We start from the raw sequence: 12,529 nt of genomic DNA on the forward strand, positions 1-12,529 counted from the left end.
GTTTTTCTAAAATGGTTATTGTATGCTCACGGATGGCTCCACCATGGTGATCCAGGCGGCACCTCTTCCAGGCCCAGTAGCTCGGATGTTCTGCGAGGAGCTAGAACAGGCATGGGCAAACTTGGCCCTCCAGCTGTTAAGGAACTACAAGTCCCACAATGCATTGCAGGAGTCTGACAGCCACAATCATGACTCAAAGGCAAATGCATTATGGGACTTGTAGTTCCGTAACAGCTGGAGGGCCGAGTTTGCCTATGCCTGAGCTAGAATGAAACAAACAGATCAGTTAGAATTCATGTTCTTCTTCAAACTATAATACTTTGTTAAAGGGGTTATTTCGCGAAAAAAGTAGGCAGTTAAAAAATGTGACAGATGACAGGTTTTGGGCCAGTCCATCTTTTTAAGGGGGATTCTCAGGACTTTCTTTGTTTTCAACAGCATTTCCTGAACAGCAGTTTAAATGCCAAAATAGCAACATACCAGCCTGCCTCCCTATTCACTTGCACACTATTATGTCAGTTAGATTTTGCAACTGTTGTTCAGGAAATGCTGTTGAAAACAAAGAAAGTCCTGAGAATCCCCCTTAAAAAGATGGACTGGCCCAAAACCTGTCATCTGTCACATTTTTTAACTGCCTACTTTTTTCGCGAAAGAACCCCTTTAAGGGGGTCAAATTTTGGGGTTGACTTATACATGAGGTCAACTTATATATAAGTATATTCGGTACGTCTTTAATCCCAAATTACCTTTCCCCAATGTTAAAGGACCCTTGAAGTGAGAAGTATACGGAGGCTGCCATATTTATTTCTTTTTAAGTAATGCAAATTGCCTAGCTATGATCCTTTGCCTCTAAAGCCCAGTACACACCATGCAATTTCCTATCAGATTGACAGGTTGAAATGATAATTTATGACAGATCTAATCTCTGTTTTTCTGATCAATTTTGTACAGAAGTGATCGGAAAATAGTTCAGAAAAAAGATCAGAAATTATCGATTCCACCCTTCATTCTGACATGCTATATGCCGGTGGTCATGTGGGGCCCAAGTGCGGAAATAGGGCATGGACACTCAGTGTGACAGGTAAAGTATAACTGCAGGGCAGTGGGATTATTATTATTATTATTATTATTATTAAGTATTTATATAACACTGACATATTACGCAGCACTGTACAGAGTATATTATCTTGGTACTAACTGTTAGAGGGGCTCACAATCTAGTCCCTACCATAATCGTATGTATATATCATGTAATGCATGTATTCTAGTATAGGGCCAATCTTTAGGGGGAAGCCAATTAACTTATCTGTACGTTTTTGGAATGTGGAAGGAAACTGGAGTGCCCGGAGGTAACCCACGCAGACACGGAGCCATAATCACTACTCCACCGTGTTGCCCATGGACTGGGGTGGGGGACATAAAATATTAGGGGGGACAGCAGCTGGGGGTTTCATTGCATTTGCCATTTGCGATTATCGCACACTGTTTCATTCCTGCGCACCCGATCGAGCATGACTTAACAAAATCTTCCAGCAGATTTTCCGATTGACACATTCAAACTATTACCAACCGAAATTGGTAGAATTGTTGATTGGGCATGCTCTTGGTGGCAACGATTATAATCAGATTCAATAATAATTACTGAATCCGATGGTCGATCGGCCGCCAAGTCTATAGATGTATGGCCACCTTAACTCTCCCAGTATTTGCCTAACCCTAACTGATATTTGCTGGGGTTATTTTTGCTTTCAGTGCCCAGCATTTGGGCAAAACAACAGCAACACAACGGTGCCAATATAAAGCACCCTACCAAGATAACCTAACTTTTCAGAAGCTTGCTTTAATTCCCCATAAAAATGTAATACTTCCCCCAGGTTATATGACGCATACTTATAGTGGAAAAAGTGCCCCACATGGGTACTTAGCTGGTGTATAGGGAAACCTCTGTACAATCCAGAGGCTTCCCCATCATCCTCCTCCTCACTGTTCCAGTGCTGGGGCCCTCCACCCTGAAGCCCATGGACAAGGGCTTATTGACAGAGCTCAGCTGCATTGCACCTGTGTGGTAGCATGGAGCCAGACTGTGCAGTGCAGCCACGTTATTTGCGTATGGGAGCACAGCCTCTAATTTCTGAGAGTCCCAGTGCTAGATTTGTTATCGGGAGGAGGACATGGGAAGCCACTGGAGGATCCAGAGGCCTCCCTCTATCAACGAAAGTATTTACATTTTACATGTATGGATCTCACAGGTTTGCTTTAATCTTTTACAAACATAACTTCACACTTCTTTCTGATTATCTTCCCATACCTGGTCACACATCTTACGAGACACCCTGGCCTGGTGTTTCATCCTGCGCAGGAGGTCATCCCGGCACCGGTGGAGCTTGTCCTTGTTCTCCTCCCACATGCAGCCCAGGGCCCAGGGATAGATGTTCTGCCGGTAGTAGCTGGCATCCTCCTCCACCTGGTTGGCTAAGAACCTACAATAATGAAATGACAACAGGAGTAAATTAAAATAGATTTATACTTTTGCAGACCATACTAATTCATTGGTGGTACAGGATCATGGCCAGAGCAGTTCTTTCTTCACGCTAACACAAAGGTTATAGATGAATACTATGGTATGACAATACTTTTTTCCATGAGCAGCTGAAGGCGGTGAATTCACAGCCTGTCAGCTGCTTCTGTATACCGGACGAGCACTTGCTAGAGCTCAGCACAGCCACAGGCAGTGGACAAGCGGCACTCCATGGAGTTGCATCCATGCTCAGATGAGACATGAGATGGATTTTCACCATGGGGCAATACCATCTCATGTCAAACACGACATGTGGTTTCACCAAACACTGCCATTCACATGCATGTAATTGAAGCTGAATGGCGCTTGTGGCCGGCACACAGGCGGCTGAACTGCTTGACAAAAAAGCAGTTTAGCATGGAAAAGAGGCCTTAGAAGTACTCAAGCTGCATTCTCTGGCCAAGATCTTCTAGTCTCCCTGTAGTTAAAAAAATACAAGCACAATACTTACAGGGCGGCAAAAAAGTGTCCCTTGAATTCCTCTCTCCTCAGGCCAGCACGAACGAAGTAGACAAGTACTTGGTACTTGTCCGAGATCCTAAGGCACCGGTCTCTGGACAGGAATCGCTGGATGCAGTCATCCTCCAGGATCTCACAGAAAGCCGCCCAGACCTCTGGCTCCACTGGCTGCTGCTGTTGGCTCGCCCACTTCGCCCATCTTTTCTCTCTGTAAGAGTAATGGTAACAAAGAATTATGGTGGACATGCATTTTCCAAATGTACAAAATCAGCCCTCTTTCATTGAACTGGGTACATCATTTGAGAACAGTATACAAATAACTGGAATGGTACAACAAAGCCATTGTAGACTTGAGGGAAGCTGTGCATATGTAGCCTGTGCTGGTGAACAGAAGTTTGGGCCTAAAGGAAGCAAAATAAGTGTTGAATAAAGTCTGTATCTGTGTATACAGTATACACAGTATACAGTAAACCCCCGTTATCCGGAACTCAGTTAACCAGATTACCAGAAGTCTCCAGCAATCAGAAAAAAATCCCTGACCTTGCAGGATGCATAAATCTACTTTTACAATTCTTTATACAGTAATAAACCTTCGTTATATTAAGTAAAGTCTGTCCTTTGTCATAATTTGTTTTTAATTACTGTATTTAAACATGAATAAGAGTTTATGGTATTTATATAAATTGGGGTATAGCACTGTTTTTAGCTAGGCCTATCTGTAACATTGACTCTCAAGCAACCAGAAACTTCACTTATGTGACATCAGCCAATCCCTGTTGGTGCTGGATAATGCGGTTTTACTGTATTGGGTCCTGCAGGAGAAAAGCGCTTTACAAATGTTATGCTGTTGTTGTTATATTATCACGTGTTAAAATCTGAGTGATTTCCGGAATAAAAAGTGTAACATACTGAATGTGGTATTTAATGGTCTCACTGTTGTTTACTGTGTATTGAGCCCTATGAGTCACGTGAGTTACCACCCAGGGGGTTCTGGGTCAACTTCAGCTGTATGGGTATCCCTATGAATCAGTGGCATAACTAAGGAGCTTGGGGCCCAGTACAAGTTTTTACATGGGGCCCCAAGCACTCTATTGGTATAGAGCTTCGAAACCTACCAAGGACATCTGCAGTGTCAGACAGGTGTAATCAGAGTAAGGAAACCGTTATTTAAGGATTACTACTATGCAATGCACATATGCAGGTGTTCATCACCAGCATAGCACTAATGAAAAGCTAATAAGATGGATGAGGGAGGGCCCTGCACAGTCGCAACCTCTGCATCCCTATTGCTACGCCACTGCTATGATTGATAATAACCTAACATTAATATTTGATATTTGTACTTACGGTCTTTCCTCAGTGTCATTGGGAGCTGGGCGCTTTCTGGATCTCTCCGGTGGGCAGGCGTCCTCTCCTCCAGTCCTGTATCAGAAAGACATAGGATGTTCAGTACAACTCACAATTATCTGTAACTATTAATATACTAGTATAGAACATTAAGCCTCATCTACACGGGTAGATGAGGCTCCGATGATCCTTATCAATCGAGCCGCTGATGCGGCTCGATTGATAAGATCCGACAGGACGGATCTTGCTTCCGCCGATTCCCTGCTCGCTCCCCGCTAGGGGACAATGGCAGGGAATCGAGCAGAAGATAAGCGGCGCCGGCGGGGACGAGCGGGCACGAGCGGGGAATCGAATGCGGCGCGCGAGCGGGGACGCGGCGGGCACGCGGAAGAGGCGATCCGGCGGCTAATCGAGCCGCCGGATCGCTGCAATCTCTAATGGTGTAGATGGGGCTTTAGATCTAATAACCTTTTAATGGTAGTTTAGCATATGTTAAAGCAAATGATGACTGTTCACAGTAGTGTTTTATAATACAGACTTTACTACACCACCATGGTCCTATTTCTTTCAGTGGAGCTGGAGAGGGAAGGCCAGGCACATGCTCCAGAACTGTGTGTAACCAGCAAGTGGATAGCGTTGGAGTCATGATACAACTGATGGGTTCACATATGAAATCTCATCATAGAAGCTGGGTAAACGTATATCCTATACAATCAGTGTATACACATAAAGATGTACATCTATGCAGCCCCTTTTATATGGCGAAAGGTAGGCATACATTATAAGATGTTCTGTAACATTGCTATCCTGTCCACCTGGAATTGATCATTTACCACCATGCACAGCTCGATATTATAACCAAGCAGTTCATTTAGGTGCCCGTCTCGGTTGCCAAATAATACACAGCAATGTAAATTGCGTCTATTCAGCGCCCAATATTAACCGATTGGCTACTAACTGCTGATCAGCTACTATTGCGCACACACAGCTCAGCGCAGTATAGCCGCATTTTACATTACAGTGTATTACGTGTCAACCGGCATTTCTTACATTCAATACTAGGTGATTATAATGCATGCCGTGTGCATTGCCATACACATACATTTATAACTAATAATCCAGTGTCCATTGTAGTAAACACACATTGGCTATCATTCATAAAGCATTTCCGCATGCGGAAATGCTGAAAACAGCTGAATTTACCGACCACTTAGCTAAATGTTTATTCATAAAGGCTGTTTCCGCATGAGAAACTGACATTCCCGAGCAGAGCGATAAATTACCGCCATGTGCGGTGATTATGTTAACAAATGTAACTAAATGTCAATTCATAAAGATTAGAGCAAGCGGTGTCAGCACAGAGATTACCGCTCCCTTTGAAGTAGCGATAAGCATGCGGAGAACAGCTCAGCTAATGAGACAGACCTCCCAGCTGCAGTGAGAGCAGAGCAAAAAAAAAAAAACATTCCAGAATACCAAGGCTGTTTTTTTTAACCCCTTGGGTACCTGTTTTCAGATATATTTCACATCGGAAAGCCTGCATGTGTAACATTTTTTTGAACTTCCTCTAAGTTGTGGCAATTAAATAGATTGTTTAGAAAGACTAATACACAGATTCAGGGCATGGAGAATCCCGTTTCTAAAAAAAAATGCATGTGTAAAGGGATGCTGGGGCTGCCTCTTCTGTAGTAACGCTGTCTCTGGAGGAGAAAATGTATCAACTCGGCAGCTTCTCATGTTACACAAACATACCGCCTGCCTAGTCCAGGGAAAATACCGAACTTGTATCGCAACTGTAAACATTTTTATGAATGAGCACACAGAAGTCTAAACTACCGAATGCGGTATTTTCCCACACTGATTTTTTTTACTGCACTGCTTTTATGAATGATAGCCATTATAATGTGTTCAGAGTCCATTGTAGTACATGTATGACACATATATTATGCAACGCACAAAGTGTGAACCCAGCCTGTTATTACCATCAGTTATTTATATATATAGATATATACACATATACCATGAAGTCTGTAGTAAATGTTAAAATACAGTAATTGAAAGTATATTAACCTTGGAGGAGTTGTGGAACCCAGTCTTTAAGCACAACAGGGCCCATAAACAGCATTAGGGCTTGCTTCCATATGTGCGCTTTCAGCCGCGCTTATGGAAATGTGATCACAGGGACATCAAAGAGTGCATACACTGCACCCATTGGGCTCGATTCACAAAGCGGTGCTAACCCAGTTAGAGACTTTAGGCATGATAACCATTGCACCACGCTGGTGAAAAGCCAGTTTAGGTGTGATAAGTTTAGGCGTGATAAGTTTAGGTGTGATAAGTTTAGGCATGATAAGTTTAGATAAGTTTAGATCGCTTGCAAAGTCCCGCACGCAAAGCAGCGCCATTAAACTTTATACAAAGTGCACCAGACTTTGCTAGCGTAAAACTTTTGATCAGCTGTGCACTGCGGTGCTAACGCAGTTGGCGCTTAAACTTATCATGCCTAAACTTATCACACCTAAACTTATCATGCCTAAACTTTGCACTGCATTGCAGCACATGGTTGCCTCCATTTGGGGTGATTGCGCCTGCAATCCCATTCATTATAATGAATGGGCTTGCAAGCACCGCCCCTGGCTGAGCGCACGGATCTTCCTCTGCATACTGGAAATTAGCCCTAATAAGTTGGCCTTAACCATTGTAAGCACTGCCAGTGATTTGTGCTGGTTGGTTGAGACTGCCGGTTATTTGAGTTGCGGTCTCCGGATTACCAGGACTGTTTATACTTAAAAGGGCTTGATTCACAAAAGGGTGCTAACTGTTAGCACGGCCGTTTTCGCGCGAATTTTCGCATTGCGCGCGATCGCGAATTTTCGCGCGAAACGATAACGTTTCCGCGCGCAAACGTGAATTTTACCACAAAATTGCTATCGTTTTCACGCGAAAATTCGCGCTTGCGCGTGAAAACGTTATCGTTTCGCGCGAAAATTCGCGAACGCGCGCGATGCGAAAATTCACGCGAAAACGGCCGTGCTAACAGTTAGCACTCTTTTGTGAATCAAGCCCTTAGTCCTAAGAAGTACATTTATTGCATGTGTACCTGTGCTGCCAATATTGTATTGGTTTTTACATATATCATTCAATAAACTAACAATAATACTTTATACCCAGCGCTACTTCATCAATACTACACTTGTCTTTTCACTGTTGAAGGTAGTGGGTACCTCCTCTCCGAAGCAGCAGCAGGGGGAGTAAATCAGTTTGGTCATCCTTTAACTGCAGTGCATCTCCCACTTTGAGACTTTATAGGATCACATGTGTTCTCCAGCTTCGCATAGCAATAGACAGACACTCTGGGCCTAATGTACTAATGTACTCTTGGCCTAATGTACTAATGTACTCTGGGCCTAATGTACTAATATACTCTGGGCCTAATGTACTAATATACTCTGGGCCTAATGTACTAATGTACTCTTGGCCTAATGCACTAATTTACTCTGGGCCTAATGTGCCTTAGTAACTAAGGCATCTCCAAACATCTCCAGTGAGTAAATCATACGATCCAGAAAACATGCATTGGATGTTTTACAGATTGTCTGCTATTAGGTCCCCCCGTCTGAGTCTTGCTGAGAGGTAAATAAGTGTTGATCAGGTCAATTTGGATCTGTAGGCGCCTAATAGATGTCAATGTAATATATGAGTTTTTGGGTGCCTGGGCGGCTAGTTGGGTACTTGATGTAGATACTAGTAGCCGATCAGCTACATTAATAGGGGATTGGCTTCTACGTAGGTAAGAATTACTCTAACCAGTAAATTGCCAATTTGTGATAGCCATTAATGCAGTATGCAGGCCATCACATTAATAACATTTTTTTTTAGATTAAATAAACCAAGGATGCTTTGAATTTGTTCATTAAAAAATCCCCCTCTTGCTACGGAGCATCACACAGCCAATAATGCTCCTTTTGGGAATCCTCTCCTCAATATGAGCTGATATGACCTAGATGAGGTTGAGAAATCCTAATCAGTTGTTAGCAGATCATTTTTAATTAATACCCATTGCTGCCCCCAGGTCTGCTGAGCAAGGCCGAATTTATACTTTTTGTGCCCCTTGGCTAAGTATGTTGTAACTCCCCTTTCTTGTGTCACAGCACCCCTCCCATTCCATGTGCAGCCCCATCTTCCATGTGTATCATCCATGTACAGCAGCACCCTCCCATTCCATGTGCAGCCCCATCTTCCATGTGTATCATCCATGTAAAGCAGCACCCTCCCATTCCATGTGCATCCTCATCTTCCATGTGTATCATCCATGTACAGCAGCACCCTCCCATTCCCTTTGCATCCCCATCTTCCATGTGTATCATCCATGTACAGCAGCACCCTCCCATTCCATGTGCTGCCCCCTATTCCATGTGTGTCATCCATGTACAGCAGCACCCTCCCATTCCATGTGCAGCCCCATCTTCCATGTGTATCATCCATGTACAGCAGCACCCTCCCATTCCATGTGCAGCCCCATTTTCCGTGTGTATCACCCATGTACAGCAGCACCCTCCCATCACCATAGCATTCCATGTGCAGCCCCATCTTCCATGTGTATCATCCATGTACAGCAGCACCCTCCCATCACCCTAGCATTCCATGTGCAGCCCCATCTTCCATGTGTATCATCCATGTACAGCAGCAACCTCCCATTCCATGTACAGCCCCATCTTCCATGTGTATCATCCATGTACAGCAGCACCCTACCATTCCGTGTGCAGCCCCCTCTTCCATGTGTATCATCCATGTACAGCATTACCCCCCCCCCTTTTATGTGATGCCCCATCTTCCATGTGTATCATCCATGTACAGCAGCAAACTCCCATTCCACGTGCAGCCCCATCTTCCAGTTGTATCATCCATGTACAGCAGCACCCTACCATTCCATTTGCTGCCCCCTCTTCCATGTGTATCAACCATGTACAGCAGCATCCTCCGATTCCATGTGCAGCCCCATCTTCCATGTGTATCATCCATGTACAGCAGCACCCTCCCATTCCATGTGCAGCCCCATTTTCCGTGTGTATCACCCATGTACAGCAGCACCCTCCCATCACCCTAGTATTCCATGTGCAGCCCCATCTTCCATGTGTATCATCTATGTACAGCAGCAACCTCCCATTCTATGTACAGCCCCATCTTCCATGTGTATCATCCATGTACAGCATTACCCCCCCCCCCCCTTTTATGTGCTGTCCCCTCTTCCATGTGTATCATCCATGTACTGCAGCCCCCTCCTATTCCATGTGCAGCCCCCTCTTCCATGTGTATCATCCAAGTACAGCAGCACCCTCCCATTCCATGTGCAGCCCCATTTTCCATGTGTATCATCCATGTACAGCAGCGCCCCTCCCATTCCATGTGCAGCCCCATCTTCCATGTGTATCATCCATGTACAGCAGCACCTTCCCATTCCATGTGCTGCCCCATCTTCCATGTGTGTCATCCATGTACAGCAGCACCCTCCATCACCCTCCCATTCCATGTGCTGCCCCCTCTTCCATGTGTGTCATCCATGTACAGCAGCACCCTCCATCACCCTCCCATTCCATGTGCTGCTCCCTCTTCCATGTGTGTCATCCATGTACTGAAGCACCCTCCATCACCCTCCCATTCCATGTGCTGCTCCCTCTTCCATATGTGTCATCCATGTACTGCAGCCCCTCTCCTTGTTGAACAGCTCCTTTGGGCATCCTGGCAAAAGGTGCCTGGCATGGGTTATCAAAATGGATAGAAACAACTGGTTTCATTGCATTTCTTGAAAAAGCTTGTAAAAGGTAAAAACAACTGCTGAATGATATATTAACTGGAGAGGTAACATTTACTTTTAAAGGGACCCTGAACACAGGGTAAAAATGGTATTTGAACTTACTTGAGGCTTCTGCAGCGTCATCTGGGTCCCCTCTGTTTCCCTGCTGGCAGTTCTGGTAGCGGAAGGAGTCGTTCGCACCTGCACATGCGCAATCCATCCAAGCACCCCGCAGGATCACGCACTCGTTTCCATGAGCGTTCAGCGCATGTGCGTTCTGAAAAGAATGAACCATGCTTGTGCAGAACACGTACGTCGACAGGTGCTTGATCGAGCCAGGCATGTGGATGGGGCGTGCATGCGCAGTTGTGCAAGACTCCCGGTGTTACGCGCTACCAGAGCTGAGAGTGAGAGAATGCAGGGGACCCAAAAGACGCCGAGGGACCTCACATTGTACGGGGGGCCTGGAGAAAGCTTATTTTTATCCTGTGTTCAAGGTCCCTTTAAACAGACAGAACAAACAAGTCTTCTAAGCAAAGCACTTGTGACCAGGCATCTGCTTGATGTGACTGCAAGAGTGTAACTATGGGAGATCTTTGAAGGGCTCCACCCCACACTTAATGGCTCCCCACTACCCCTTCCCTTCAGTATAAAAGTCTACCACTGACTGTAACCACTTTTACCCTTAGGGGCCTTTCATACTGATGTGGTGCGGTGGGTCATTTTACTGCACCTCACCGCTATGCTAATGAAAGCCTATGGGCATTTTCATACAGCAAGTGGTGCGGTGCGCCGGAAGTCAACGATCTACCGCAAGCGAATACCGACGTTGCCGCGTAACCTCTGCAATGACCTGCGACGGACTGGAAGTAATGTAAGTCCATGGCGACGCAGGAATTGAAAAAATGATGCCAGTGGTGGTGCGCATGCACAGAAGCGTATTTTTACAATGCGCTTCCGTGCACTTCCGTATTTTCTGTTTGGATGTGCGTCAGATCTGGATTGCCGCAGGCCTGTTTTTGGCGGGGCTGTGCGCCCCCCCATCACACAACATTACATTTCTGACAAAATTGATCTGATTTTTCCAACCCTCCAATATATTTTAATTGAGAAATGACAAATAAAAATGTCTCTTGATTTTTTCACACAATCGATTGTTTTAATCAAATTGGAGTAAAATCAAACAGAAAAATTGTAACATGTGTGGCCACCGTTACTCTTTCACTATATGGGTGGCCCTTGGGCCCCTCTTGGTGACAGCGGTTCCTCCTTCTTTCAGTGTTGTCCCCGAACCTTCGTTTCTTTTCTTTTTTGTACCTCTTCTCTCTCTCACACTCCTCCTTTAGTATTGTCTTCTATTCTTCACTTTATCTTTTTTTCTTTGCTTTTTTTCTTAGTACCGGTTACTACCTAGACTTTGCAAGTACACTCTCAGGTTAGGAAATGTTGCTGACCACCTAGACCATTTTTGAACAACATTATAGGGAAAGTCTCAGGTGTGTGTTCAGTATCATGCAGAGGAGGAAACAAATAGGAGAAGTATTGTGTGAGTGAGGTTCAGGGGGAGTAGAGGATTCATCATGAGAGTGGGGTACAGAGTGCATGCTGGGGATGTACTGTGTGTGGAAAACTGGTAGTTGAAGGTTATCATCAAGTTTTTTCTATGCTGGGACTATTTTAGGACTATATACATACCTCCTATAATTTTCATGATATAGATACTATATATATATATATATATATATATATATATATATATATATATATATATATATATATATATATATATATATATAGTATCTATATCATGAAAATTATAGGAGGTATATATGTCCTTGAGTGAAATGCACTATGCTGTATTTTTGCCTATATAGCCACTCACAGTAGGAAGTATTAATGTGAGCAGTGGCGTATCTAGGGAAGATGGCGCAAGCACTGAAACTGCGCCCCTTTGGGAACACCTGCTCACATGCATAGCATTAAGGGCTCACACCCACTAAGCAGCCTTTTCTAAGCACTAGTGATTTGAAAAACCTCTTGCTAATGCAATGCTATGGGGGATTTTTATAAAATCACATCGCTCAAGTGGGCTCATACCCATAGCAGTACATTAGCAAGAGCTTTTCAAATCACAACTGCTTAGTAATGGCTTAGTAACGTATTGCTAGTGGGTTCCAGCAGGGGAGCCTCTAGGCATAGGCAGTACAGGCCATTGCCTGGAGTGCCATTGGTCCTGGGGGGCGCCATGTTGCTGTATTAAGCCCAACCCCAAATTAAGCCCCACCCACAGACTTAGCCCTGCCCCATGGTGTTCTATTGCTTGCTTCTGCTACATCTACTTAGCATAAGTT

At 44.5% G+C, this 12,529-nt stretch overlaps 1 protein-coding gene across 1 annotated transcript in view; it reads right to left on the reverse strand.

Moving 5' to 3' along the window:
- The window catches only part of LOC137532969 (speedy protein 1-A-like), a 65,825-nt gene that overhangs the window by 38,181 nt on the left and 15,115 nt on the right, over window positions 1–12,529 (reverse strand). The window contains exons 3-5 of the mRNA XM_068254082.1: window positions 4,385–4,459; window positions 3,030–3,245; window positions 2,309–2,480 (exon numbers count right to left, since the gene is read on the reverse strand). Coding sequence (XP_068110183.1) covers window positions 2,309–2,480; window positions 3,030–3,245; window positions 4,385–4,459 — 463 coding nt within the window. The remainder of the gene's footprint in view (window positions 1–2,308; window positions 2,481–3,029; window positions 3,246–4,384; window positions 4,460–12,529) is intronic.

This window comes from Hyperolius riggenbachi, chromosome 1 (assembly GCF_040937935.1).
Source record: "Hyperolius riggenbachi isolate aHypRig1 chromosome 1, aHypRig1.pri, whole genome shotgun sequence".
Classification (NCBI taxonomy): domain Eukaryota; kingdom Metazoa; phylum Chordata; class Amphibia; order Anura; family Hyperoliidae; genus Hyperolius; species Hyperolius riggenbachi.